The 25,488-nt window shown below is 69.3% G+C and overlaps 14 protein-coding genes across 14 annotated transcripts; 7 read left to right on the top strand and 7 right to left on the bottom strand.

Annotated features, from left to right (window-relative positions):
- The first annotated feature begins 202 nt into the window (after positions 1-202).
- FA09DRAFT_330285 (ribosomal protein L2) lies at positions 203-1,907 on the top strand. The gene is made up of 4 exons (XM_025742541.1): positions 203-1,480; positions 1,534-1,585; positions 1,644-1,747; positions 1,802-1,907. The coding sequence occupies exons 1-4, from the start codon at positions 234-236 to the stop codon at positions 1,824-1,826; spliced, it is 1,428 nt and encodes a 475-aa protein (XP_025597894.1). The 5' UTR covers positions 203-233; the 3' UTR covers positions 1,827-1,907.
- Positions 1,908-1,986: 79 nt separating this feature from the next.
- On the bottom strand, positions 1,987-3,584 carry FA09DRAFT_360934 (alpha/beta-hydrolase; the record flags this gene model as incomplete). The annotated part of the gene is made up of 5 exons (XM_025745294.1): positions 1,987-2,397; positions 2,447-2,532; positions 2,584-2,828; positions 2,881-3,161; positions 3,408-3,584. The coding sequence occupies 5 exons, from the start codon at positions 3,582-3,584 to the stop codon at positions 1,987-1,989; spliced, it is 1,200 nt and encodes a 399-aa protein (XP_025597893.1).
- A 248-nt stretch (positions 3,585-3,832) lies between these two features.
- On the bottom strand, positions 3,833-4,755 carry FA09DRAFT_40940 (hypothetical protein). The gene has a single exon (XM_025745644.1). The coding sequence runs from the start codon at positions 4,721-4,723 to the stop codon at positions 4,178-4,180; it is 546 nt and encodes a 181-aa protein (XP_025597892.1). The 5' UTR covers positions 4,724-4,755; the 3' UTR covers positions 3,833-4,177.
- A 53-nt stretch (positions 4,756-4,808) lies between these two features.
- FA09DRAFT_360933 (hypothetical protein) lies at positions 4,809-5,767 on the top strand. The gene is made up of 2 exons (XM_025745293.1): positions 4,809-5,582; positions 5,640-5,767. The coding sequence occupies exon 1, from the start codon at positions 5,140-5,142 to the stop codon at positions 5,563-5,565; it is 426 nt and encodes a 141-aa protein (XP_025597891.1). The 5' UTR covers positions 4,809-5,139; the 3' UTR covers positions 5,566-5,582; positions 5,640-5,767.
- Positions 5,768-5,876: 109 nt separating this feature from the next.
- FA09DRAFT_319253 (hypothetical protein) lies at positions 5,877-8,315 on the bottom strand. The gene is made up of 4 exons (XM_025740933.1): positions 7,678-8,315; positions 6,313-7,622; positions 6,151-6,255; positions 5,877-6,091 (listed from the first exon to the last, which is right to left on the bottom strand). The coding sequence occupies exons 1-4, from the start codon at positions 8,120-8,122 to the stop codon at positions 6,047-6,049; spliced, it is 1,905 nt and encodes a 634-aa protein (XP_025597890.1). The 5' UTR covers positions 8,123-8,315; the 3' UTR covers positions 5,877-6,046.
- A 428-nt stretch (positions 8,316-8,743) lies between these two features.
- Positions 8,744-9,491, bottom strand: FA09DRAFT_330282 (hypothetical protein). The gene has a single exon (XM_025742540.1). It carries the CDS (start codon positions 9,047-9,049, stop codon positions 8,762-8,764), a length of 288 nt encoding a protein of 95 aa, XP_025597889.1. The 5' UTR covers positions 9,050-9,491; the 3' UTR covers positions 8,744-8,761.
- On the bottom strand, positions 9,374-9,736 carry FA09DRAFT_339107 (hypothetical protein; the record flags this gene model as incomplete). The annotated part of the gene is made up of 2 exons (XM_025744179.1): positions 9,374-9,386; positions 9,513-9,736. The coding sequence occupies 2 exons, from the start codon at positions 9,734-9,736 to the stop codon at positions 9,374-9,376; spliced, it is 237 nt and encodes a 78-aa protein (XP_025597888.1).
- Positions 9,737-10,077: 341 nt separating this feature from the next.
- On the top strand, positions 10,078-10,713 carry FA09DRAFT_282205 (hypothetical protein; the record flags this gene model as incomplete). The annotated part of the gene is made up of 2 exons (XM_025739824.1): positions 10,078-10,201; positions 10,352-10,713. Coding segments are annotated over 2 exons (486 nt in total), but the record flags the coding sequence as incomplete, so codon positions are not given.
- A 126-nt stretch (positions 10,714-10,839) lies between these two features.
- Positions 10,840-11,956, bottom strand: FA09DRAFT_360929 (WD40 repeat-like protein; the record flags this gene model as incomplete). The annotated part of the gene is made up of 2 exons (XM_025745292.1): positions 10,840-11,285; positions 11,341-11,956. 2 exons carry the CDS (start codon positions 11,954-11,956, stop codon positions 10,942-10,944), a joined length of 960 nt encoding a protein of 319 aa, XP_025597886.1. The 3' UTR covers positions 10,840-10,941.
- A 667-nt stretch (positions 11,957-12,623) lies between these two features.
- Positions 12,624-17,566, top strand: FA09DRAFT_319247 (hypothetical protein). The gene is made up of 3 exons (XM_025740932.1): positions 12,624-15,616; positions 15,672-16,562; positions 16,618-17,566. The coding sequence occupies exons 1-3, from the start codon at positions 12,785-12,787 to the stop codon at positions 17,239-17,241; spliced, it is 4,347 nt and encodes a 1,448-aa protein (XP_025597885.1). The 5' UTR covers positions 12,624-12,784; the 3' UTR covers positions 17,242-17,566.
- Positions 17,567-18,079: 513 nt separating this feature from the next.
- FA09DRAFT_334429 (thiolase) lies at positions 18,080-19,745 on the top strand (the record flags this gene model as incomplete). The annotated part of the gene is made up of 9 exons (XM_025743730.1): positions 18,080-18,134; positions 18,192-18,344; positions 18,409-18,582; positions 18,637-18,691; positions 18,747-18,920; positions 18,978-19,256; positions 19,310-19,452; positions 19,511-19,646; positions 19,709-19,745. 9 exons carry the CDS (start codon positions 18,080-18,082, stop codon positions 19,743-19,745), a joined length of 1,206 nt encoding a protein of 401 aa, XP_025597884.1.
- A 1,550-nt stretch (positions 19,746-21,295) lies between these two features.
- FA09DRAFT_343446 (hypothetical protein) lies at positions 21,296-21,823 on the top strand (the record flags this gene model as incomplete). Its single annotated transcript, XM_025744601.1, has 1 exon — positions 21,296-21,823. A coding segment is annotated over one exon (527 nt), but the record flags the coding sequence as incomplete, so codon positions are not given.
- An 895-nt stretch (positions 21,824-22,718) lies between these two features.
- On the top strand, positions 22,719-23,606 carry FA09DRAFT_291203 (cyclin-related 2; the record flags this gene model as incomplete). The annotated part of the gene is made up of 3 exons (XM_025739972.1): positions 22,719-22,809; positions 23,014-23,247; positions 23,356-23,606. Coding segments are annotated over 3 exons (576 nt in total), but the record flags the coding sequence as incomplete, so codon positions are not given.
- A 752-nt stretch (positions 23,607-24,358) lies between these two features.
- Positions 24,359-25,488, bottom strand: FA09DRAFT_319240 (Gar1-domain-containing protein). Its single transcript, XM_025740931.1, has 3 exons — positions 25,136-25,488; positions 24,755-24,945; positions 24,359-24,655 (listed from the first exon to the last, which is right to left on the bottom strand). The coding sequence occupies exons 1-3, from the start codon at positions 25,363-25,365 to the stop codon at positions 24,426-24,428; spliced, it is 651 nt and encodes a 216-aa protein (XP_025597881.1). The 5' UTR covers positions 25,366-25,488; the 3' UTR covers positions 24,359-24,425.

The raw sequence follows: 25,488 nt of genomic DNA, 5'->3' as shown, positions 1-25,488 counted from the left end.
CAGCGATAAGACGAGATACACTGAGCTTACTGATGCCTCTGGCGGTAATCGAATGAGAACCACACTCGCTGCACCTGCCGGCCGCTGGCGTGGCTGGCGCACTCTGGAGGAGGAGCGTCGCGAGCTCGATCACGTGCCGCGCGACTTGCGCCGCTTTCTCAGCTGCGAAGCGCATCGCGGCGCGCCTCCAACCTTCCTGTCGCACCACTCCCTTTGCCGCTCTCTCCGGCACCATGCTCCGCTGCGCAGTCGCCTCGTCGCAGCGGGCTGCGGCCGCTGCGGCCTCTTCGTCGTCGTCGGCCGGCGCGGCCATGTCGGTGCAGCGCCTCGCCTCTGCGGCCGCCTCGTGCAGCAGCAGCAGCGCCGCCTCGCTGCGCGGCGTCCGCGCCCTCTCGTCCGTCGCACAGGTGCCCAACTACGACGTGTCACCGCCGACTCTGCCGCCATTCATGCGGCGCTCTCGCCTGTCGCCGGCGGCCGTCGCGCTGGCCACACATGGCGGCGAGCCGACGCGGCGCGAGCGGCGCACGGCGCAGAAGGCGCAGCGCAAGGCCGAGGTGAAGCGCAAGGCCGAGAGCTCCATCTTCGCCAAGGCCGGCGTTGCGGCGCAGAAGTATGCGCCGTACGTGCGCCGCGACCGCCAGTTCAAGACGTTCAAGCCCATCACGCGCTCGCTGCGCTGGACGCGCTACGTGCTCACGCCGCACCTGCACCGCGGCAAGCCCGAGCGCGCCCTCACCATCGCCAAGCGCGGCACCGGCGGCCGCAACTCCACCGGCCGCGTCACGGTGCGCGGCCGTGGCGGCGGACACCGCCGCCGTCTGCGGCTCATCGACTTCTACCGCCGCGAGTCGGGCGAGCAGGAGGTGCTGCGCATCGAGTACGACCCGGGCCGCAGCGCACACATTGCGCTCATCCAGCACAAGGTGTCGGGCCTCAAGTCCTACATCCTCGCGCCCGAGGGCCTGCGTGCCGGCGACACCGTCGAGTCGTACCGCTCCGGCGAGAACACGCCCGCCGGCGACGGCGAGGCCAGCTCGCTCGACATTGGTATCTTCCGCACGCGCGCCATCCGGCCCGGAAACGTGCTGCCGCTCAGTCTGATCCCCATCGGCACCAAGATCCACGCAGCAACGCTCGTGCCTAACGGCCCGGCCAAGCTCATCCGCTCGGCCGGTGCAGAGGGCCAGCTGATCGCCTTTGTGAAGCGTGCCAAGGCTGCGCTGCCCGGCTCGGTCGGCTTCATCGAGCCGTCGGAGTCCGACGAGGAGCTGTCGGAGCTGGACGTCAGCAGCGGTGCCGTCGTGCCCACGCACGCGCAGGTCAAGCTCACGAGCGGCGAGGTGCGCCTGCTGCCGATGAGCTGTGCGGCTGCCATCGGGCGGGTCAGCAACATCGACCACGAGCACGTGCGGCTAGGCAAGGCCGGTCGCGCGCGCTGGCTCGGCATCAAGCCGAAGGTGCGCGGTGTGGCTATGAAGTGAGTATAGCGCCGTGGGCCAAGTCGAGCGCAGCTGATCCGGTCGTCTCTAGCGCCTGCGACCACCCGCACGGTGGTGGCCGTGGCAAGTCGAAGTCGAACATGGTGAGTCGCTGCCGCGGGCGCCAGCCTTGCACCAGCGGCTGACAGCTATCCTCTCCAGCACCCGCGCTCGATCTACGGCCACAAGACGAAGGGCCCGCGCACGCGCAAGCCCGGCACCAAGGGCGGCAACATGATGGTGGTGCGCGAGCGGCCACGCATGAAGTGAGTGGCAAGCGTGGCACGTCGGGCAAGTCAGAGCTGACACGCGGTCTACAGCGGCAAGCGGGCAGGCAAGGCATAGAGAAGGGATGGGAGATGGCTGTCGATGGGCGGGACGTGGCAGGAGCGCCACAATGCAATGCACACGAGCCTTGCACACAAGCGACGTGTAGAGTTGCATTGCGAGGCGAGCGTGGGGATGAGCAAGTGGGGAACACGACATGGACTGATGGCAGAGGAGCTCAGGCCCAGAGCTGCGTGAGCCACTCGACGGTGCGCTTGGCGACGCGCGCGTGCTCCTCCTCAAAGCCGATGGGCACGGCGCAGCAGTCGTGCATCGCCAGCGGCTCCTCGTAGTACGTGACGGGCGCCTCGTACAGCTTGACGAGGTCGCGCCCCTCGTCGCGCAGCAGGTCGAAGGCGCCGCCGAGCACGAGCGCCGGCGGGAAGTCCTTGAGGTCGGCCTTCTCCTCGCGCTCGAGGTCGACGGCGGACCAGTAGTGCGACGAGAGCTCCTTGAGCGAGAGGTTGCGCACCGTTGCCTCGGCGGCGCGCTGCAGCAGCGCGGCGTTGAGCATGTCGACGTGCTTGTTCTGCGCAAACGAGCCCTCGGGGCCGGCGCGCGCGTAGGAGCCCGACAGGCTCATCCACGGCTGCAGAGGGTGTCAGCTTACGACAGATACGGGCGCACGGCTGGCTCACCGAGTGCAGGATCAGGCCCTTGGCAGAGGCGCCACCAAAGGGCTTCTCGTCGCGCAGGTAGCGTGCAAGTGCGAGCGTCAGATTGCCTGAGGGGTGTGTGAGCCAGGCACAAACCGCAGCGCCGTTGCAGAGCTCACCGCCAGCGGAGTCGCCCGAGATGACGATGTTCTCCGGCTTGTAGCCGCAGTCCTCCACCAGATAGCGCCACGCCGCCACAGCATCCTGCACGAAGCCGGGGAAGTCGCACTCGAACGACTGGCGGTACTCAAGCGAGAGGACCTTGTGCGGGATGCCCGGCTTGCCGCGCGCGGCGGCGAGGTACTTGCGCGGGATGCCGCTGATGGGGCAGGCGGGCGCGGCGCAGAACTCCATGTAGCCGCCGCTGCGAGCATGTCAGCGGGCTGAACTGCAGGTATAGACCAGCGCGCACTCACCCGTGGAAGAAGAGGACGACCTTCTCATCCTGCGCCGCCTTGTGGTCGCCCTCGTGGCTCTCGCCGTACCACCACGCATGCACGTCGACGCTCTCAACACCGGCGCGCTGCGCCAGCTCGCCCATGGTGCCCGTTAGCGGCTGCGGCAGGCGCGGAATGCGCACCGGCGTGCCGTCGCCGCCGAGCTTGGGCAGGATCTTGGCATCGACGCGGTCCGAGTGCGCGCTGGCGAAGCGGCGCACAGAGAGCGAGGAGAGCATGCCGAGGATGAGCGAGCGCGACTGCGGCGCGGTGCGTCAGCAGAGCAACAAACGCGCAAGTGCTGCGGAGAGCCATGCCGAGCTTCTAAGCTGAGCAATCTACGAGGCAAGACGGAGACAAGCCGCGCTGGCTGGCTCGGCGCCGGCAGACCCTGCGTCGAGAAGGCAGTACGCAGCAGCCAAAGGCGCATGCCCAACATCCTCGTCTCGCACCGTCTACCAAGCCTCACCGCTTCACCGCCCGCACGTGCCGCCCAAATCACTCACCCACGACCAGCCCTTGACGGGGCGCAGCGCAGGCACGCTGAACTTGAGCGCCAGGTACGGCAGGCGCACGAGGAGCGCATTGCCGTACACGAGCGTGAGGAACACGGCGCGCACGGGGCCGAACTGCAGCCAGCTGCCGGTGCGCTCGCGCGGCGTGGGCGAGACGATGCCGCCCATGGCTGTGACGATGTGGACGGGTGGATGTGGATGGTGAGATGGAGAAGGGCGGCGAGCCGTCGTCGTGCGGGGGAAGCGAGCGGATGCGGAGAGCGGCCGGCAGCAAGCGGCGGCGGCCGCGGCGGCCCGAGTCCCGCGCCTTCGCACGCCTCCTCCGCCGGAGCCAGCTCGGAGCGCTCTCACAGCCGCGGCTGCGTCCTGCGCTGCGCCTCGCTTGCTCTGCCACTCTGCTGCCGAGGACCGAGTCGTGTGCGGCTCACTTCCCTGCAGCGCTTGCTCCGGATATCGACGCTCAGTCGCACGCACCTGGCTGCTGCGGCGGCGACGGCGTCCCATGCGAGTCAGTTGCGACGCCTGCGCTTCCAAGAAAAGGTGCCGGCGCTTGGCTTCTCTCCACCTCCCGAGCATCCGCCCGTCGGCCGAGCAACGCCGCGCGCTAGACGTCGCACGCTAGACGAGATGCCATCGGGCTGCTCATGCTTGCGCTTGTGCTTACGGCCGCGGCACGAGGAGAGATGTCGCGTGCCCGCGCCAGCGAGCAGATCCGGGCCCGCGGTGCGGCAGCGCGCCGCCGAAGCGGCGTTCGCGGCGCGTCATGCCGAATAGCCGGCCTCCACCACGATGCGCCGGTGGAGCGCAGCCGTGGGCCACGCGCGAGGCTGATGCGGAAGAGAGAGCCGACGGCGAATGTCTAGGGCGGCGACGAAGATGAGAGGAAGCTCATCATTGTGCGCGGAGCCGCAGCGGGCCTGGGCCAGGGGCCGTACCGCTGTGCTACGGCCGGGCATGCGCGTGGGAGCAGGCGTGGGAGCACCAGCGGGCGGAGGGCAGAACGTACCCCGCAGCCGTGCGATCTCGTCGCATGCTGCGCCTTGCTGTGAGCGCCTCGAGATCACGCCCACGGGCCTCTGCTGCTGCGTTGCCATAGTGAGGCATCGCTGCTTGGCAGCAGGGCGGTGTCTTTGCTCGCAGGCGCCGAGCTCCGCCGGCCTTGGCACGCGCGCGGCGGCAGCGTTTGGCGGCGCAGCCGCCCAGCATGCAGCATCGCAGGCGGGACGACGAGGACGGTGCATCCCTCGACGAGGTCTGCTGATGATGTGATGCTGCCGCCGCCTCCTTGCGTGGGCCATCCGCAGCATCCAATCGTCTGTTGGCGCGGCTGAGGTGAGGGTGAGGCGAGGCGGCACACGTCAGCCGAGCTCACGCTCGCGCTGCTGGTGCCGGCCTCTTGCGGCCGAGCCGCTCGCTCGGCGCCGAGGGCCCGGGTGCCGCGGCGGCTCGGCACCGGCGCGCGCGCTCTCTCTTCTCACGGCCGCAGCTCTCAGGTGGCGCGCAGTCTAGTGCGGCTGTGACGCGCCGGCACGGCGCGTCGATGACTCGCGGCGTGCCTGCAAGAAAGTCTGAGTCGCCCGGCCCGGCTCGCCTCCACCGATGCGCTCCACTCATCTCTTCTATCGGCTGGGCCATATAAGGCAGCAGCCCGCTGCCGCCGCACGCTACCCCACCACAACTCTGCAAGCACCGATCTCATCCTGTCTCAACTCAGCACCACACCATGCTCCACCATACGGTACCCATCGGCGGCCCGCAGTTCGTGCACCCGGCGCTGCCGGCCGCGTCGTGTGCGCCTAGCTCGCCCACGGGCTCGTCAACCTCCAGCTCCTCGTCGCTGAGCGACGCCGCCTCCAGCTTCAGCACCGCCGGCGCCGACGCCCAGGCCCGCGCCTATGCCGCTTCCGTGTTCGCACACACGCGCGCCATGTGGGCCGCCGAGCGCAGCAGCATCGAGCGCGCCCGCCTCGACGGCAGCGCAGCGCGCGGCGCCGCCTCGCCCGTCTCGCCCACGTCGCCCGCTGCCACACCACGCCAGGCTCGGCACACTCGCGGCCGCAGCGATGCCGCCGAGGAGGGCAGCCCCGCCGTCATCGGCATCTTCCGCTCCCTCACCGTCGGCCGCGGCCGTCGGCGAGAGCGCAGCTAGGCGTGACTGTGGTCAACGTGAGTCACGAGGCCAGAGATTGCTGCTCGGTCACCAGCTGACTCGTTCGTCTGCAGCGCAGCACCCACCCGCATCTCTCTAGCGTCTTCTCGCTTCGCTCTCTGAGCCTCAAGTCTCGCTCCAAAGCGCCTCGACGGTGCACGCTCTTCTCCACGCCGCGCTCATCACCGCCGCTATCGTCTCCGTTGCCTCCGTTCCGTGCTTCCGCTTCCGCTGCCCCGCATCCTGTATTATCTGGCCTCCCCACATTCAGTCCCCCACGTCACCGACACATAGCGAACCAGTCCCGCATCGCGTGCAAAAGATATGCCGTTTGACCATATACTGCAGCAGTCCAGAGTGTACAAAGCGATGAGCGAGACGGAGGGGGTGAGATGTATGTGCGCGGTCGGACGGTGAGAAATGAGGGAGACACGTGGGGCGAGAAAGGAAGCTCAGCGGAGAACGCAGCCGGAGAGCGAGATCAGGCGTGCCGCGAGACGCGCACGAAGATGCGGAACAGCGATACCTGGGCATGGGCGAGGGGGTCAGCGGCGCGGTCGCGAGCATGCCGCCGGCAGAACGCACCGTCAGGACGACGAGGTATGCGAGCAGCGAGACAAAGACGAGCCCGATGAGCGCGCCCTGCAGGCGGCAGATGTTCGGCTTCGTGGTGGGGTTCTGCAGCGGACTCTGCAGCGGAAAAGTCAGCATGCCGCAGAGGTTCAGTTGCCGCAGCACCGCACGCACCTGGTAGTCGGGCGCATTCGCGTTGCTCGCAAACGGATTGATGGCGGCGTCGCACACGAGGCTCGAGGTGAGGTAGTTGTCAAACGTCAGGCTCAGCTCGCTGCTCCACATGCAGATGAAGATGAGGTCGACGAGCGTGTAGTACAGCTTGCTCTTGACGCTCCACAGCCCGATTGGCTTGCCAAAGTACTCGAGGTAGATCTGGAAGCCAACGTGCATGAGCGTCGGCGGCGCATAGATGATGGCCACGAGCGGCGACGAGCCGACACTGTCGGCAGCCGACTCGCGGTTGAGCACGTTGTGCAGGCAGATGGCGACGGCCATCGTTGCCGTTGTGAATGCGATGTTGAGCAGGCGGAAGAGCAGCGGCACAAAGGGATTGTGCAGCAGAAAGTTGCGCCACCAGCTGAACGGCGGCTCCTTCTTGCGGCCGCCCTCCTTGCCCTCCTTGCTGGCAGGGAAGAAGCCGCCGTGGGCGCCGAAGCGGTAGCCGCCCACCTCGATGCTGCCGCCGTCGCGCGACTCGGGCCGCCACGGCGACTCCCAGCCGGGCGTGTGCGGCTGGTGCCGCGTGAAGCTGGCAATGTGGTGCGGCGTCGGCATCTCCGCGTGCATGTGCGCCGCCGGCAGCGACGAGGAGTCGCGCGACGCCGACGACTCGTGCGACGCCCGTGCCACCTGCTGCTGCGAGCGCGAGCTTTGCTCTCGCCCGGGCTCGCGCCGATTCTCTGGTGTTTGCGGCGCCTCGCTGCGCCGGGCGTCCGGCGAGACGTCTCGCACGTCATCATCCTCGGCGCCGGCTGCCGCCTCGACATCGGCACTGTGGTCCTTTGGGCGGTGCGACAGGCGTCGCCAGCCCATCAGGCCTCCGCTGGGTGGATCAGGCGCACTTCCCTTGCCTGTCTCTGTGCCGCGGCGCCGTGCGCGCTGGCGCGCCGCCGGATCGTGCTCGCCCTGGTCGAGCGTGCTGGACGTGTCGCTAGAGGCGTCTTCGTCGCGCTGCGGCTCGCTCTGCGACGTGTGCACCATGCGCATGTGGTGCTCGTGCAGCCGCGCGCGGTACTTGGCCGGCAGTGTGAAGGTCCAGAAGCGTGTGGGCCCGCGCTCGTCGTTGGCGTCCGAGTCGTCGTCCGAGTCAGCTGTCGAGCGCGAGGGCCCGTGCGTGCCGAGCGCCTTGGAGCCCGACCAGCTCTGGCCCTGCGCACCGGACGCCTGCGGCAGGCCGAGGTCCGATGGCTCGCGCTCAATGGCGTGCGAAGGCCGCGAGTGCGGCGTAGCTGGCGGCGACACGGGCTCGTCGCGCGCCCAAGCTGGAGCGGCGGCGTCAGCATGGCGGCGCACAGTGTGCGTGCACAGCACACTCACCCGGCCGTGTCTGCACGCGGCTGCGCCGTGCGGTGCTGTTGCGCAGGCTGCGCGCATGGGCGCTCTCGCCGGCGGCGCTGCTGGCGTAGCTCGTGCTGCCGCCGAGACTCAGGTTGCTGGCGCGGCCGGCCTTGTCACCCAGACCCGCCGCGCGCGGCGGTGCGGCCAGGCCGCCGTCGGCATTGCTGCCCGTGCTCTCGTGGCGCGAGCGCGCCGCGGCGGCGCTGCCCTTGCTGGGCGAGGCAAAGAGGGCGTCGCGGCCGTAGTGGACGTTGGCGCTGCCGCTGGCGCCCGCCGTGCCCTGGCTGCTGGCGCCCTGGGCGAGGTCGGCGCCGCGCGCGCCGCCCGAGGGCGTGGCGAGGATGCTGCTGGGCGGGCGCTGCTGCGGCTGCACGGTGCTGCTGCTGCCCTCGCGCTGCATCGGCGGCGTGGACGGCGCAGACATGGCGTGGCTGTGCGGGGGCGCGTGCGCGGCAGAGGGTGTGGTGGCCGGAGGGGCAGGCGCGAGAACGCAGGCCGCGCTGGATGCGATGCTCGCCGTGGATGCCTGGGGCTGCGGCTGAGGCCGCGGGGAGCGGCGGGCGGCGTGCGGTGCGGGGCAGAGATGTGGGAGAGAGAGGAGCAAGCACGAAGCAAAGGCGGGCGCAACGGGCCAAGGAGCTCGCAGCAAGCGGCGGCTCCACGCCAAGAGTAGCAGCGCGCCCCGACCCCCGAGCCTCCTCGAGCAGCAGGCAGCGGCGCAGCGGGCTCTCTCCGCGCGCCGTGCCTGACGGCGTCAGCTGTAATGCGCGACGCCCATTCTCCTATTCGCGACCACAAGCAACGCGTGTTGACTCGAGACATTTCTGTATTGCGCGGTGCGTCATCGCGGCGCCTCAACTTTTGCAAGGCCGGCCTCGTCTCCTCGGCGTCCTTCTCGCCGCTCCCGAGGTCGGCGGCGGACCTCGAGAGACGAGGCAGGATGCAGCACCAGCCTGCAGCGTCTGCCAGATGTCTCTGCTTGACATGCTCACAACTCATGCACGGCCACAAGTCACGCGTGCCGAGTCTCCTGAGTGGAGAGGCTGTGCCGCAGAAGGTAGGGCTAGATTGCAGGGGGCGCTCGCAGCGTATCGGCGGCGCAACACATGGAGCACAGACCACAGGGGCTATGACTTGCTGCCACGACGTCGCTATGGACGGGGCGCAGGGGTGCTAGGTAGCCGTGTAATGTGCTCGGGCGTACAAAGCGACCATATGAGGCCTCGGCGATCTGAACGGCGCGCGAGCGACGTCCGGCGCAACGAGGACAGCACGGCGAGGCCGCGAAAGCTGCAGGCTCGACGGGTGCCAGATTCTGGGCTGGAAGTGCCGCAAGCGGGCTGCCTCGCATGCATTGAGCATGTCGTCGAGTCCGAGCGTGGCGTAGGCTTGCTAGCTCTGATGAGGACGGCAGTCACGCGCGTCCTGCGACGGAGGTCGTCCACCGTACGACGGATGCTAGTACGATGCTAGGCAGCTTGTGCTGCTGCTCTCGAGCAGACTTGAGTGAGAAGCTTCGCTTTCTGTAGGGAGCACGAGCGTGTCAGCTGGCCCGATCCCGCGCACGAAGAGCCAGAGGCAGGGCAGCGCAGCGTAGCATGTCCGCGGCACACAACGCATCAGTGTAACTATGACATAAGTCGCTCTCCTCGCAGCGGCCGGGGAGGTAAGGCCCCTATGTGGCCGTGCTGAGCCAAGTGGAATGATCATCCGTTGCCGTGTGCCGGGACATGTCCTGCTGCTCCGAGGCCGAGAGCAACTCACCGGAGAAGCGCAGAGACGAAGCCGCCTAGGCAGCGCCGGATGCATTGCACGTCTGCTGTGCCTCGCGGGCGAGGTTGGCCACGAGGCGGCCCAGTGCGCCGGTGGTGAGGTTGCTGGCGCCGCGTGCGCCGACGCCGTCGCCGGTGCCGGGCGCGGCGGTGCGTGCCTCAAAGTCGTCGAGAAACGTCTGCAGCATGTCGGACGCCTCGTCGAGCGTCTGGGCGTGCGACGAGGCGACGCTAAGGCGCAGCGGCGGGTCGAGCGGCGGGTCCATGATGGGTGTATGCGGGCGAGAGGCAAGAGGCGGGGCGAAGAAGCGGCGGCGTTGCCTCTCTCGCGCAGGGCCGGCCGAGCGCAAAAAGCCTGGCGCGCGGCGGATCACGTGCGGCGCGCCTGGGAGCAGCGCTGCAGAGGCAGAGGCAGCCTCAGCCACGGCGGCCATCTCCCGCCGCACCCTGCCGCTCCACACTCACCGTCCACATGGCCTTCCTCGCCCGCACCCGCCCGACCGGGCTCGCGTCGCTCAGCGCGCTGCGCGGCGCACTGCCGTCGCTGGCGTCGGCATCGCACGTGCCGAGCGTCTGCGCCGCCGGGCCGTCGGGCAGCAGCGGCAGCGTGCTGCCGCCGTTTGCCTTCGGCGCCGCGATCCAGCTGCGTAACTCGACGAAGCGCGGAGGAGGTAGCACGAAGAACAACCGCAACAGCGCCGGCAAGCGCCTGGGTGTCAAGCGCTACGGCGGTGAGTGCAGCTGCGCGCCTGAGAGATGGGGTCAAGCGCATGCGAGATGAGACAGAGTGGTGCGCTGGCGAGCTCGAAGCTGTCCGAAGCCACCGCGCTGCCACTGTCGCGCGTTGCAGGTTTCGACGGTGGCTCAGACCTCTTCCTTAGGCCAATACGTGCAGGCTGGCGAGATCATCGTGCGCCAGCGCGGCACCGAGTGGCACGCGGGCGAGAACGTCAAGATGGGCCTGGACCACACACTCTACGCCACGGCGCCGGGCTGGGTGCGCTTCTACCGCCCGCAGCCGCCGCCAATGCCGGCGCCGCCGCGTGCACACGACACGGGCCTGCTTGTGCAGCCGCTGCCCTTCCTCTCGGCGCTGCCCAAGGTCGAGCCGATCAAGAGCCACCCGTCGAGCGCGCGCCGCAAGCTCGGCCGCCGCTACGTCGGCATCGGCCTGTCGCAGGACAGCGTGCTGCCGTCGCCCATTGGCGCGCCGCGCGAGCGCCTCTTCACCAAGGTCAACCTCGCTGCCAGCGCGCAGGACGCAGCACGGCTAGGCGAGGCGGGGCAGCAGGAGGTGCTGGACTTTGAGCCGACGCAGCTGCTGGGCGCAGGAGCCGAGCCGCAGCCATAGTGCGCGACGCGCTAGCGAGTGCGCAAGAGATGAATGCAGGCTTGATGTAGAATACAGTGTGTGTGTGGTGGGACTGAAGCGGAGATGTGTAGCGGAGAGCTGCTCGACAAGGCGCTGGGCTCAGGCATCGCGCCAGATGCGCACCACGCCGTCCTTGTGTGCGCTGAGCAACGCGTCCTGACGCGCATCGACAAAGGTACAGGTGCCGCCGGCGTAGCGGCGCAGCACGTCGCCGCTGCGGGCGTCCCAGGCACACATGCCGACCTCGTCGTCGCCCGACACGACGGCCGCCTCGCCGGCGGCAAAGCATGCGCGGGACGCGGCGCCAGCAGTGAGCGAGTGGCCCAGCAGACGCTGCTGCAGTGTGCCGTCGGCGCGCGAGAGGAGCCGATGTGATGCGGCCGCGCGCGACGAGCTGGAGACGAGCAGCGAGGTGGCGCTGGCCTGCAGCGAGATGACGGGCTCTGCAAGGAATATGAGTCAGGGGCGCCTCACGCAGGCCAGCCTAGCTGCACTCACCGCCAATGACGTCCTCCGTGAGCTCCCCCATGCGCACGTCGTAGCCGCGCACTACGCCCTCCTTGCCAGCCGCCCACAATGCTGCGCCGCGCACGGCGAGGGCGAGGATGGTGTCTCGCCCCTCACGCATCTCCATGACGGGCTTCCAGGCATTCTGTGCCCGCAGGTCGTATGCCCGCACGCGCACGTCGAAGCCGGCGGCCAGCAGCAGTGCATCGCCAGGTCCCGCGAATGCCAGTGCATGCACGGCGCCAGAGTGGGCGTTGAAGCGGCGCAGCACGGCGCCCGAAGCGACGTCGACGAGCGACACATTGCGGTCGCCGCCGCCGTGTGCCAGCTGCGCGTCGCTGGCGGCGAGCGCGAGCGCCAGTGGTGCGTGCGATGCTGGCGCGGCATACGACTTGATCGGCGTGGTGAGCTGCGTCGGGGCCGCGCCGGCGGCATCGGCGTCGAGCGCCGCACGCGCCGAGAAGAGACGCACGGCACGGTCGGCGCCCGCGGTGACGACGTAGGCGCCGCGCGCGTTGAACAGCGCCGCCGACACGGCGCCGGCGTGCGCTCGCAGCGTGACGCTCGCCTGGCCCGGCAGCGACGGCGGCGGCTCGGCGGCGGGCATGGGAGGCGTTGGGCACCCGAGATGGCGGCGGTGCGGAGGACGGCGGCGAGAAGGACCGGCTCTCCACATCGAGGCCGCGTGGGAGCAGGCCGCCGCATGGCGACCACACGTGACCAGACGCGCCTTCGCGAGGGGCAAAGCCGCGCGGTCAACATCTACACCCTTGGCGGGCCTCGGCATCTGCCCGCCTCACGTTGCCACGCCTTCTTGCTCGGCAAGCGACGACAGGCCGGAGTGCGTCGAGGAGCGTTGAGAAGCACGGCAGCAGCGCTGCAGCATCAGCAGACATGAGACTCTCATCTCTTGCCGTGCGGCGGCGCTGCGGCGGCATCACCGGGCCACGCGCGTCTGGGCGCGCGCTCGCGTCATGCGCATGTGACGGCAACGAGGGTGTCTCGGCGGGAGGTGTGATGCTCCACAGACGGCAGCCGTGTGCATGCGCTCGCCCCAGCATCTGGGGCGGCGTCGGGGCCGCGGTCGGTGCGGCGCGGATGGCGGCAGCGCGGCGGTGCGGCGTGCGTGTTTGTGTTGCTCTGTTGCTCTCGCGGCGCGCGCGCGCTCTCTCTCTGCGTCTGCTGCCAGTGCGCCGGCGGCCTGCTGCTGCCGCTGCCTGGCCATCTGACATGTTCCGCGCTGCCGCCCTTCCTCGTCTCCACCACCACCGCCGCACCTGCCGCATTCGCATCTCCCTCATCGCTCTACTCCCAGGCCGCAGCCAGCCGGCACACGCTTGCTACCCGCCCGCACGCCGCGCCACTCCGCCATCGCCGCTGCCACCACCTCCCCTCCTAGGCCCTCATTCCCTCTATTCCCACAGGCGCTGCCGCCATGAGCGCCGCCGCCGCTGCCCAGCTGGCCTCGCCCGAGGCCACGACGTCGGCCATCCTCGGCGCCTCGCACAACGGCTGGTCGCCCTCGCGCGCCGCTCGCCGCCCCTTCTTCGAGGGCGGCGCGCTGGACCCGCAGCTCACCGGCACCAGCGACGCCTCCTCCGTGCCCGACCCCGGCAGCCCGCTGCGCCGCAGTAGCGGCACGCTCGGCCAGCTCCGCAGCCACGGCCTCGTCTCCAACAGCATCTTCAAGCAGGCCGCCGACGACGAGCACTCGCCGCTCGCCAGCCCGAGCAAGCGCGGTGCGCTGGGCGGCTCGCCGTCGCGCTTCGGCGCACCTGCCTCGCCGTCGCGCGGCCTGCCAGCGTCGGGCTCGCGCATCGTCGGTGCGGCACCTGCCGGGCCCAACTTCTCCCTCTCGCCGCGCAAGCTCAGCAGCGAGCAGGCGCCGTCGGCACAGCCGCCGCGCAAGTCGCAGGGCTTCGAGGCGCTGAAGCAGGCCAGCTGCGTATCCAACTCGCCCTTCCGCAACGGCGGCGCGCCGGCCTTGCCCACTCGGCCTCTCGAGACGCCGCGCAATGCCTGGGCTGCCTCGGCTGCTGCGCGTGTGGGCGGCGCGTCGCCCTCTCGCTCGCCGCAGCGGGCGCCCGCCGCCGAGCCGGTGACGCCGACAGAGACGCGCAGCGTGGATGTCTTTGGCACGCCCGAGCGCACATCGTCGCGCCCGGAGCACGCATCTCCGAGCCGGCCTATTGCAGATGAGGCCACGCCTCGCCCGCGCTCGCGCGCCAACAGCACGGCTGCCGCAGGCGACAGCCCGTCGTCGCGTGGCCTGCTCACCTCCAACCGGCTACATGGCCCGCGCACGATGAGCAACCCAGGCTCGGGCGCAGAAGACTCGGACTCTGCACGCCGCGAGCGGCGAAAGACGGTCACGTTCGACGAGGTGCTCGACGTGCAGGAGTTCGACCGCGAGAGCAGCTTTGATGTCGAGAGCATGCGCAGCGAAGGCTCGGCGCTCTCCATCGGCGAGACGGCGTCGGACGTCGGCTCAGAGGATGGCATGTGGCGCGAAGGCATGGGCAATGCAGGCGCCGCTGCGCTGCAAGTCGTGAATGCCTCACCCGTCAACTCCAGCCCGGCCTTCTCGTCCGGCGAGGACACGCAGGTCGAGGACCTGTACAGCGGCTCCAGCCAGGACTCGCGCGACTCGAGCCTGCTGGAGGACCCGCCGAGCCCCGTGGCGCGGCTGCCGCTCGACGAGCAGAGCTTCGAGAAGAGCTACGCGACGGCGAACGGCGAAGGCGACGAGAGCTTTGACCGTGATCTGAGCTTTGCCAGCCTCAGCGGCATGCACCGCGTCGACTCGATGGTCGATGAGCTGCTGCACGGCTCCATCCTGGGCAGCCCCACGACGGAGCGGCGTCCGAGCATCCACTCTGCTTCGCCGCGCCGAGCTGTGCTGCCGCCGTCGGGTCTGGCACAGATGCGCAGCGCCGAGCCGACCGTTCAGCTTGCCGAGCCTCCCGCCACGCCGAAGTCGCCCGTCGACAACCTCCGCGACGTGCATGCTCTCGCACCTGCGCACAGCTTCGAGGCTTCCATCCACGAGCGGCAAGACAGCGACGACAGCGCGCTCGAGGTCGCTCACTCACTCGCTTCGCCTGCACGGACAGAGGCGGCACAGGCCGGCCGCAAGCCGCTGCCCGTCCTTCCGGTGGCTGCCGCTCCGCCAGCACGCCTGGCAGTCGCAGGCCTCCCGACGCTCCCGAACTGGAGCCCGCTGATGGACAGCAAGGCCCTGCCGAACGAGGACGACGACGCTGTTGAGGCCATCACGCAGACGCTCGCACATTCGTCACTGAACCGCTCGCCTGAGCACTCTGTGCACTCGTCGCCGGAGGTGCCGACACCTCGCCGCAAGACCTCAGTGCGCGGGCGCCCGCACATCTCGCGCGATGCCGTGCTCTCGCGCGTGGCGCGGGAGAAGCAGGCTCAAGCGCAGGCGCTGCTGGCGGCGACTGCCGAGGCCAATGAGACGGGCGACGAGCGCGGCATCTCGCATGCGCAGAGTCAGATGCTGCCGACTCGGCCGCGCGGCTCTGAGCCTGGCACGCACCGCGTGCTCTCTGCAAGCACGCTCTCGCGCCCGAGCATGCCCGCGCCCTCGCAAGCGCAGGCAGCAGCTACGGCGTCCGTCTCGGCCCAGGCACCGCTTCCGAGCCCAGTGCGGCAACTCGACGCTGCAAGCCCGCTCGAGCGTCTTGGTGCCGAGGTCGCAGCTGAGCAGGCTCAGCACGCTGCATCGGTGGGCGAGCGCACACCGCCCGCTCCCGCTGCTGCGGCCACCTGGTTCGATCGCGAGGACAGCGTGGAGCCCGAGAGCGCGCAGCCGGCGGTGCCCGCAAAGGACGCCAGCTTGCGCGCACCTGCACCGGCACCCATCGACACGAGCTCTGGGCGCCTCTCCCCGTCCCTCCTTGGAGCACCGCCGACGCCCGTGAGCCCGGCACAGCACGCCGAGAACATCATCGCGCGCCGGCGCAGCAAGAACGGCAAGCCGGCTCCGCGACGCAGCCTCAGCACGGGCGATGCCATGGCCGCCGTGTCGCCGCCGGCGAGCGTCAACTCGTCGCATCTGTCGCACGAGGATGACGGCGTCATCTCGCCGGCAGACGACGAGCCTGCGGAGGCAGAGCAGAGCCGCGAGACGGTGACCAACGACCTGCAGGAAAGCCAGAGGCTGCTCAATGCCAGCGTGGCGAAGGCCATGGAGTACGGCTTCGGCAATGGCATTGAGCGGGAGATCAGCCGCATCTACAAGGCAGAGGTGAGTGGCGCGCAGGCGAGGATCGAGGAGCTGTGGCTGACCCCTCACACCAAAGCAAAAGTATCACGTCAGCGATCGCGGCGCCTTCACGGGCGTGGCGGGCGACAAGGTCTCGCACTCACAGCGTGCGGGTGACGTCGACAGCGGCAAGGCGTGGCGCCGCCTGCGCCGGCCGTCGGACATGCACGAGTACGCCAAGGAGATGCGCGAGTACCGCGCGAGCGAGAACCCGCGCAAGGCCGCCGGCAAGGTGTTCGTCTTCATCGACTCGTTCACGCCGGCAGCGCTGCCCGTGCCCACGCGGCCGACCAAGTTCTTCTGCGTGCTCGACAACGGCCTGCACGTCGTCAAGACAGGGTCGGCCACGCTGCGCGCCGGCGCGCCAGCCAAGATTGGGCAGGAGTTCGAGCTCATCCAGCACAAGAACCTGGCATTCAGCCTCACGCTCATGGTGCAGCGCGAAGGCGCGCCGCACCTGCTCGAGCCTGTCGCACCGGCACCGAGCGTGACGGAGAGCAAGAAGTCAAGCCCGAGTCTGGCCAAGGGCGTGCGAGGCTTCTTCAGCAGCCCCAAGAAGGCAAGGCCCGTCTCGATGCACTCGCCCGTCGCCGTGCAGGTGCGCGAGCCGATCCTCTCCTTCCTCGACCGCGACGGCGCCTTTGGCCGCAGCAACGTCGTGTTCGAGAGCGTGGCGCAGCAGTGCGTCGGCCGCTGCCACGTCCTTGAGCTGCCCGTACTGGGCACGCGCGATGCCTCGGGCCGCCCGTCGCCGCCGCGCGGCACCCTCCGCCTCAAGCTCTTCTACTTGCCGCCCATGCCGAGCGTGCCGCGCAACCTCCTGCCCGAGAACCTGACGGAGTGCATCCGCGGCATGCAGAATGCAGCCTGGCATGCCTCGGAGCCGTGGATGGAGGGCGTACTGACGCAGCTTGGCGGCGACTGCCGGGTGAGTGCCAGCAGAGAGCCGTGCGAGGATGTCGAAGCTGACCTTCCACCCACAGAGCTGGCGCAGACGGCCTGTCAAGGCGCAGGGCGCGCACCTCATTGGCTACAATGAGATCACGAAGCGGCCCACGATTAAGATCGACCTCTCGAAGGCGATCGCCGTCGAGGACAGCTGGGACCCAGTCGGCAGCCCGGCGGGCCCTAGCGAGGCGACGCCCTCGGACGGACGCGCCTCGCGCATCACTGCGCGCTCGGCGTACGACGACGAGGAGCTCGACGAGACGTACCACGTCGAGCGCTCCTTCCGCATCACGTTTGCCGACGGCGAGCGCATCAGCTTCTTTGCCGACACGGACGAGCAGAAGGAGGCGTGGATGAAGTGCTTCCGCTCCATCATCGAGCGCGACGTGCCGCCGAACCCCATGTGGGCGCAGGTCGCCCTCGAGCTCATCCACAGCGCGCAGACGAACGCCGCGGCCGCCGCCGTCGCCTCGCCGCCCAGCGACACCACGGCGCCGCCCACGCGCAAGGTGTCGGCCAGCCGCGACGCCGCACGCAATGTGCCGACGACGGTCAGTGAGGAGGCCAACACGCCGCAGCGACCCACGCAGCCTCGCCCGCGGCCGATGAGCACGCAGGCGCTGGGCAGCTACCGGCCCAGCCCGGGTGCTCGTGCTTGATCTTTGCCATCGACGTCGACCTCGCCTCGCCTCTCTCTCTCCGCCCTCTCACCTCGCATCCCGCTGTTCCCTCTCGCACAGGCTCCGCATCCTTTTCCACCTCGTCTGCTCCATGTCGCGCACATCTGCCTCTTTGCCCCTTCCCATCGTCTTAGGCCCTCCTCCGTCCGTTTCGTCTCTTCCTCCTTCCAGATTCTGCATGGCCGTGTGCGCTCCTCTAGCTGCGCCGGCAGGTTGCCACGACCGAGCGACCCTTCGCTCCCTCGTCGGCTCCACCTTGTCTATACTCGAGGCCTCGTCGCTGCAATGCCACACGTGACACTCCCTCCTCGTTGCTGCCGCTGCACCCCTGAGCAGCGGTCGCCGCTCGGTGTCCGCGGAGTATGGCAGGGCAGGGTGCTCCTCCGGCCTCCGGCGCGCTTCGCAGCCGCGCCCGGCGCCGTGGCGCTGTGCTGCGCTGGCGCCGCAAGCAGCTCGAGGGCCGCTGATCGCAGCGCCTCCTCCGCAGCGTGCGGACACTCGACTGGCGGCGCGCCTCTGCGTTGCCCGGCCTCCACGCGTGCAGCGAGTGACGTTGTGCGCGCTGGCTGGGCTGGTGCCTGACGCCTCCTCACTCACGCGCCTCTCCGTGCTCTGTTCGGCAGCGGCCGCACACTGGCGCCGTGCCCGTGCGACCCGCGCCGTACCCCGCGAACGTCTAGACGTCTGCTGTGCCTTCGGCGTGCGCCGGCCCGCCGTGGCCGTGGCCTGCACATGTGCACGGCGCTGCCTCGCCTCCTTCTCAGCCACCACCACCACCACACCACCAACCTCACCAAACCCCATCCCACCTGCCACCATGCCTGCTCTGCCCAAGGGAAAGAACGCCGTGCTCGCCAAGCACGACGACGACGGTGCGTGCCCTGCGCACTAGCCATGCCCCGCAGCCTCGCTCACCCTTCCGCACACAGTCGTCATCGTCTCGGCGCTGCGCACGCCCATCACCAAGGCCAAGAAGGGCGGCCTCGCCCAGGCGTGCCCCGAGGAGCTGCTCGGCAACGCCATCAAGGGCGTGCTGGCGCAGTCCAAGCTCGACCCCAAGCTCGTCGAGGATGTCGCCGTCGGTGAGTGCTGCACTGCACACCTGCTGCATGCCCAAGCCCGGTGCTCACCTGCGGCTGCCTTCAGGCAACGTGCTCCCGCCCGGCGGCGGCGCAACTGTTGCGCGCATGGGTGCCCTCTGGGCCGGCCTGCCCAACACGACGGCTGTGAACACGCTCAACCGCCAGTGCTCGTCCGGCCTCGCCACCTGCAACCAGATCGCCAACCAGATTGCCATGGGCCAGATCGACATCGGCATCGGTGAGCAGCAACGGCTCGTCTGCGCGCTGCGCGTGAGCTGACAGTGCTGTCTAGGTGCCGGTGTTGAGAGCATGACGATGGGCTACGGCGCCGGTGTCATGCCCGAGAAGTGAGCTACTGCGCTCGTTCGAGCTTTGTGGCTGCGCTGACAGTCGCCGCGACAGGATGTCCGACACTGTCATGGAGAACGAGGAGGCCGCCGACTGCCTGATGCCCATGGGCATCACGTCCGAGAACGTCGCCAAGCAGTTCGGCGTCTCGCGCGAGAAGCAGGACAAGTTCGCTGCCGAGTCGTACGCCAAGGCTGTGGCCGCGCAGAAGGCGGGCAAGTTCAAGAGGTGCGCAGAATCTGATTGCGCAGGCGTGGCGGCAGAGCTGACCCTCTCACCCCACAGCGAGATCGTCACGGTCACGTACCGGGATGACGAGGGCAACGAGCGCAGCATCTCGTCCGACGACGGCATCCGCGAGGGCGTCACGGCCGAGTCGCTGGCTAAGCTGAAGCCGGCGTTCGACAAGAACGGCTCGACGCACGCCGGCAACGCCTCGCAGATCTCCGACGGCGCCGCCGCCGTGCTGCTGGCGCGCCGCTCGGTCGCCAAGAAGCTCGGCCTGCCGATCATCGGCAAGTTCGTCACGGCTGCCGCCGTCGGTGTCGCGCCCAACGTCATGGGGTGAGTAGAGCGCGTGTATGCGGTGCGACCCGCTGGCTGACGCGCCCCTGCAGCATCGGCCCGGCCTTTGCCATCCCCAAGGTGCTCGAGCTCACGGGTCTGAGCAAGGACGACATTGAGATCTACGAGATCAACGAGGCCTTCGCCTCGCAGGCCGTGTATTCGGTCGAGAAGCTCGGCCTCGACCCCAAGAAGGGTGAGTCGCGCGCTTGCAGAGGCTTGCAGACCGCCTGGCTGACTGCTTCTGCGCGCAGTCAACCCCGTCGGCGGTGCCATTGCCATGGGCCACCCGCTCGGCTGCACGGGCGCGCGCCAGATCGCCACGGCGCTCGCACAGGCCAAGCGCGAGAAGCAGCAGCTCATCGTCACGAGCATGTGTGTCGGCAGCGGGTGAGTCTTGCGTGGCCGTGCCTGCTCTGCCATGCTTTTGCTCACGCCGGGTGCCTCCTCAGCATGGGCATGGCCTCGGTCATCGTCTCGGAGCAGTAGATGTAGCGCACTCTAATATCCCGCTGTCCCGTTTCTCGCGCTCGCACGACTCCTTTGATATGTCATCCATGAGACAACTGTCACGGCCCTGCCGCCGTGACGCCCAAGCCTGCCTTGAAGCAACAGTGATGGACCCTTCTTGGACATCACACGCACAACAGCAGCGTGCCTGCTCGAATCCGTGTGCGCCGCATTGGCCTCTTGCGCCGTCCAGGAGCGCTTCATGCTCTCCACGGCGATCAGAATCCTGCATCGGCGCTCCCCGCGGGGCATGCGAGGAGAGGCCCGAGCACGAGGCTGAGGCGTAGCGGCAGCACCGCCTGCACCGCGTGGCCCTTGGGCTGGTGTGCTCTCGAACGGGTCTTCCGCGCCTTGGCTCGCTCAAAGCGAGGACTTTGTGGGGCTCAGAATTCGCCGTTCAAGCGGAATATGATGGTACGGCTATCGAGCTTGCAGCTGCAGGCGGTCCGAACACGAGGGCCGATGGCGCTCGGGCGGCTGCGGGCTGCGGATCAGGCGCGCTGCCAAGGTTTGTACGAGGTGGGCTCGCCATCCCGCTGAGCGATTTGGCTCAGACAGAGCAGGCCGGCAAGACGATGAGGAGATCGCGTCGCTGGCACTGTGACTCTTGACGCCTAGAGCAAGGGTTAGCTCTCAGGACCCTTGTGTGCGCTGCAGCTCGGAGCTCTTGCGAGCACTCGAGCGCCAGGTGCCGTGCTGGCAAACGAGTCCCTTGAAACTGGCCCTCGCTTCTCTCTTCCACTCTGACTCTCTGCTGCGGCAGCCCGGCCATGTCGAGCTCGTCCTGCTGTGCTACCGGCGGCCCGTCCTGCCCGGCCATCGAGCATCGTTCATGCATGCAGGCATGCGCCGAACAAGCGTCAGAGCAGCAACAGCAGCCGGCGGGTGCCCCGAGGACGCCGTGGCTGCAGCGCTCGGAGGCAGAGCACCCTCACGCAGGGCTCTCGGCTTCCGTCTGCTGTGCGATGGCCTCGAGCCAGCCCAGGTCTCCTTTGCCTGCGCTGCGGAGCCCCTTCAGCGCGCCGCGAGGCCGTGGTGAAGCGGCAGCACGGCGCAGCCACACGAACGAACTCAAAGCTCTACTCTACCGCGAGACTCGACCCTCGCTGTCAGCCTCACAGTCTCGATGCCTCTTTGCCCATCCTTGAGCGCCTTCTCGGGGCAAGGAGCATTTTGCTGGGCCGGACGGGCTCGGTGCCGGCGCCGCTGATGCGCCTCTGCGGCCGGTGCATGGTGGCTGCGCAACGAACGCGCGCGGCGGGCGGAGGCGGCGGCGGCACCGGCGGCGCGCGGCCGCCGTCGTACGCGGCGGCGTGTTGCGCCGCGCGACGAGGACACGGCTGCCGTGCCGTCGCGAGAAGCAGGCAGGCGGGCAGCGGCTGCAGCTGCGTTCTCTGCACGAGCGAGCGTGCGCACCGCAAAGGCAAGCGCAAGCGCTCCTCCATCCGCGGCAGCAGCGCGCGCCAGAGCAGAGCAAGGACGCAGCCCAGACGCAGCACACGCTCCTCGCTCCTCGCTCCTCGCCTCCGCACCGCTCGCACCCGCCGCACCGCTGCAGCGCCGCTCCCCCTCGCGCGCTCTCTCACCCTCTCTCTCGCGCACCGCAGCGCCCGCCGCACCGAGCTCGCCGCTGTGCTCGCCGCTGGCCTCTCTGGACGCGCGCCTCCACGCCTGCGCTGCGCCTCCTGCGCTGCTGCGCCGCTCTGCCAGTGCGACCGTGTTCGCAGCCAGACGGCCCTGCCCGCCTTCTCTGCTCGGTGCCGCGCTCGCACCGCTGCTCGACGCCTGCAGCCGCACTCTGTGCCGAGCTCGTCTGCGTCTCTTGCGTGTGCGCCGGCCTGACGTGGTGAGTTGCCTTTGCCTGGCTGCTCGGCCATTCGCCGTGCTTCGAGCTGTACGGCACGCACGCCTGCGCCCAGAGACGTCAGCGCACCCTCTCTGCTTCGCTGAGCCTGCCGCTGACGCCCAGCGCAGAGCGCCTGACCTGCAGCAGGCCTCGTCCTCGCACGCGTGGCGCAGCGGACCATGCCGGCGTCGCAGCACGCCGTCGCCGCCGCTCTCTCTGCTCCCGCCAGCTCGCCGCCCGTGCGCTCGGGCTACTCGTCGCAGTCCTCCTCTCTCGGCTCCGTGCGCTCGTCGCCGTCGTCGTCGCGCTACAGCAGCCTGCCCGGCAGCAGCGGCGCCTCTGGCACGTCGAGCGGCAACACCAGCCCGCCCGCCGCGCTCGCACACTCGTCCGACGCCGCCGCCGCGCAGCCCACACACGCACGCCTGCCGCACTTCACAAAGGCGGGCGAGAGCATGTACTCCGGCTCAGCCGCAGGTAGCGCCGCGACGGCACGCGTGACGCAGCAGCCGCAGCCGCACCACAGCTACGCCTCTGCCGACGCAGGTATGCTGGCGCGCAGCGTGCCCGCCAGCCCGCCCTTCTCACAGTCACATCCAGGCGACGCAGCGATGCGCAGCCCGCAGCCCAGCTATAGCAGCGCGCACCCGAGCGCCGCGTCCAGCAGCCGCAACGCAGCAGACTGGCGTGCCCACCGCTCTGGCTCGCAGGACGACGACATGAGCGGCACGTCGCCAGAACAGTCCCGCTCTTCGAGCGCGGCGCCAGCGGCAAAGGCGCGGCGCACTGCCAGTCCAGCGGCGGAGGCAGGTCTCGATGCTGCGTACGCGCACAATTGGTCCTCACACGAGAGCGACGCGACGATGCCGAGACGCAGCGCCAGTGGCTCGGTCCTGTACGCGCCTGAGGCAGGTGCAGGCTCTTCGCGAACATCGCCGCGCCACGCCGCTGCTGCGCCCATGGACCCCATCGCTGCAGAGGCCACGGCTCTCGCGCGCAGCTCGCCGCGTAGTGCAGCCTCGTACGACGTCGCTCCGTCTTCGGCGCGCTCCTCTCCGCGGCTGGCCAACGGCGCAGCGTCGTCTGCGCGCACCTCGCCGCGCCTCGACTTAGCGCACTATCCCGCGCAGGACCTGCTGCGCGTGCTCGCCACGCTGCTGCACCAGATCGCGACGGCGAATGACGAGCTGCGGCCCAGTACGGGCGGCACAGGCAGCGCAGACGATGCCCGGCGCCGCTCAGGCTCGCGACTAGGCACGCAGAAGGGCAAGGAGCGGCCAGGCGCCGCGCTGGCTGGCAGCGGCGCAGAGAGCGACGGCGCGCCCGCAGCGCCCGGTCTGGAGCGTCCGCCATCCAGTGCCTCGACCTCGGCCGCTTCAGCTGCGACGCTGCGCGTCGAAGACGGCCAAGCAGCATCACGCAGCTCAAACGTGCGCGCAGAGCGGCCGTCCATCACGACGGCGTCGCTGGGCGCGCTCGGCACGCCGAGCAGCACGCTCTGCTTCCACGCGCGCAACGTGCCGAGCATCAGCATCGAGTCGTACCTGCTGCGCATCCTCAAGTACTGTCCGACGACGAACGAGGTCTTTCTCTCGCTGCTCGTCTACTTTGACCGCATGAGCCGCATGGGCCTTGGTGCCGGGCCCGGCAGCAGCGGCACTGGCAGTCCGGCTGGCGCGGCGGCGGGCCTGCCGCCGGCAGATGGCGACGAGGCCGCGGCGCAGTCCCGCCGCTCGGCAGAAGAGGAGCGCGCGGGCGACGCCGAGCCGCACCCGGGCATGCGTGGCTTTGCCATCGACAGCTACAACGTGCACCGCCTCGTCATTGCCGGCGTGACGGTGGCGAGCAAGTTCTTCTCCGACGTCTTCTACACCAACTCGCGCTACGCCAAGGTCGGCGGCCTGCCCGTGCACGAGCTCAACCAGCTCGAGCTGCAGTTCCTTCTGCTCAACGACTTCCGCCTCGTCGTGCCGCTGGAGGAGATGCAACGGTGAGTGCCGGAGCCAGAGCTGCCACGTACCGCGTCTGACAGCATCCACAGGTACGCGGACGAGCTGCTGCGCTACGGCGTCGGCCAGAGCCCGACGCTGCCGCGCGAGCTTGGCCCTGCCGACACACGCTCGGCGGCAGTGACTCCCGGCCGGACACCTCAGCAGGACGCCCGCGCCACGTCACCGGCAGCAGGGCGCGACGTGGCGATGCGCGATGCCTGAGCGCGCTGCGACCTGCACTTCTTGAATGGCCTTGTCGGCGTTGAGCGGACTACGTCGCTGCGGCCTCATCCTACCTTCCTTTCGTCCGCTGCATCTGCCGCATGCCTCTGCTTCGCCGTACCGCGCCTTCTCACACCATCGCATCCTCTCTCCCTCCGACACCGCGGCATACCTTGCATGCTCCTTGCTCCCTTCTTCACGCTCGCCGGCTCCGCCGCGCTCCGTCTCCACAGCGCGTCACACGCTCGTTCAGACACGCCCGCCCTGGACAGGTCCTTGCGCAACCACCTGCTCGCTCCGTCTGCAGCTCACTAGTCTTGCTGCGCTACTGCGCAGTCCGCTTCTTCCCTTCACACCCTTGTTCAACCTCGCCTCGGCGTCTGCTCCGTCATTCTTCGGCGAGCTGCGCCGTGCCACATCCCTTGCTCATCACCCCGAAGCTCGCCCACGCCCCTGCATCCTACCTCACTGTGCTCGCTCCTGTAATCGAAGCCATCTCACCGTCCTCGCGTGCAGCCACCGGCGTGAACGAACGGCGCATCAAGTATACATGGCAGAACAGAGAGCACGGAAACGGGACACAGAGACACCTGCAGCACTCTAGTAGCCGCCGCGTCCACCACGGAAGCCACCGCCGCCCCGCGGGGCACCCCGGCCACCGCCAAAGCCACCTCGCCCACCGCCGCCGCGCCCGCCGCGGTCGCCGAAGCCACCACGCCCGCCGCGAGGTGCGCCCCGCCCGGCACCGAAGCCTCCACGGCCGCGCGGCGCACCGAAGCCGCCCCGTCCGCCCCGTGCTGCTCCGCCGCGAGCACCGCCGCGCTTGGCACCTGCGGAGGAGTGTGAGCTGCGAATCTGGAAGCCGCCTGCTGCTGCAGGCAACGACGCCTCTACGCAGCGGTTGCAGCAGCGCATGACATCCCACTCACCCCGTGTTGCGCTCTTCGGCTTCGGCAGGAAGCGCTCGATGGGCAGCAGCTTGTCGGGCGCAATGTACACGGCGTCGTCCTTCTTGAAGCTCGAGGCGACCATGCCGGCGTCCATCTTGATGGTGAAGTACACCTCGTTGATCGGGCCGAGAATCTCGTCGACCTTGCCGATCTGCGACTTGTTCGCAAGGCTGCACACACACACGGCGCATCAGCAGCTGTCTGGTGCTGGTCCTCTGCGCCAGTCTGGCAGTCGCGCTGCTATTCATCTCCCGCCTTGCCTGACACCGCAATCTTCGCGGCAGCCTCTCGCTCCTCTCCGCACCGCCTGCCACCGCATCGCAGCCGCTCCAGCTATGCCATGCGAGACCTGACACTCACTAGATGGGTGCGTTGAAGTACGGCACCACCTTGGCGTCGGTGCTCTGGCACAGCATCTCGCCCTCGACGGCGTGCACGAAGCTGCCCATGGGCAGCACATGCTCCGGCGGGCCGGCGTTGGCGTAGCCGCCGCGGCCGCCGCCGCCGTAGCCTCCACGACCGCCGCCGCGGCCACCCCGGTCACCGCCGAAGCCGCCGCGGCCGCCGCGAGGAGCGCCGCGGAAGGACATGGCAAGAGAAGAGAGAGAAGAGGGTCGGAGCAGGCGGAAGCGGGCTCGGCGCGGCGCGGCGTCGGCGGGTGCTGCGGCGGTGCGAGCGTGCCGGAGAGTGTGCGGGTGAGTGTGTTGGCGCTG

The sequence above is a fragment of the Tilletiopsis washingtonensis genome (genome assembly GCF_003144115.1).
Source record: "Tilletiopsis washingtonensis strain MCA 4186 unplaced genomic scaffold FA09scaffold_12, whole genome shotgun sequence".
In the NCBI taxonomy this organism is placed as follows: domain Eukaryota; kingdom Fungi; phylum Basidiomycota; class Exobasidiomycetes; order Entylomatales; genus Tilletiopsis; species Tilletiopsis washingtonensis.
This window is presented reverse-complemented; position numbering and strand designations above follow the sequence as displayed.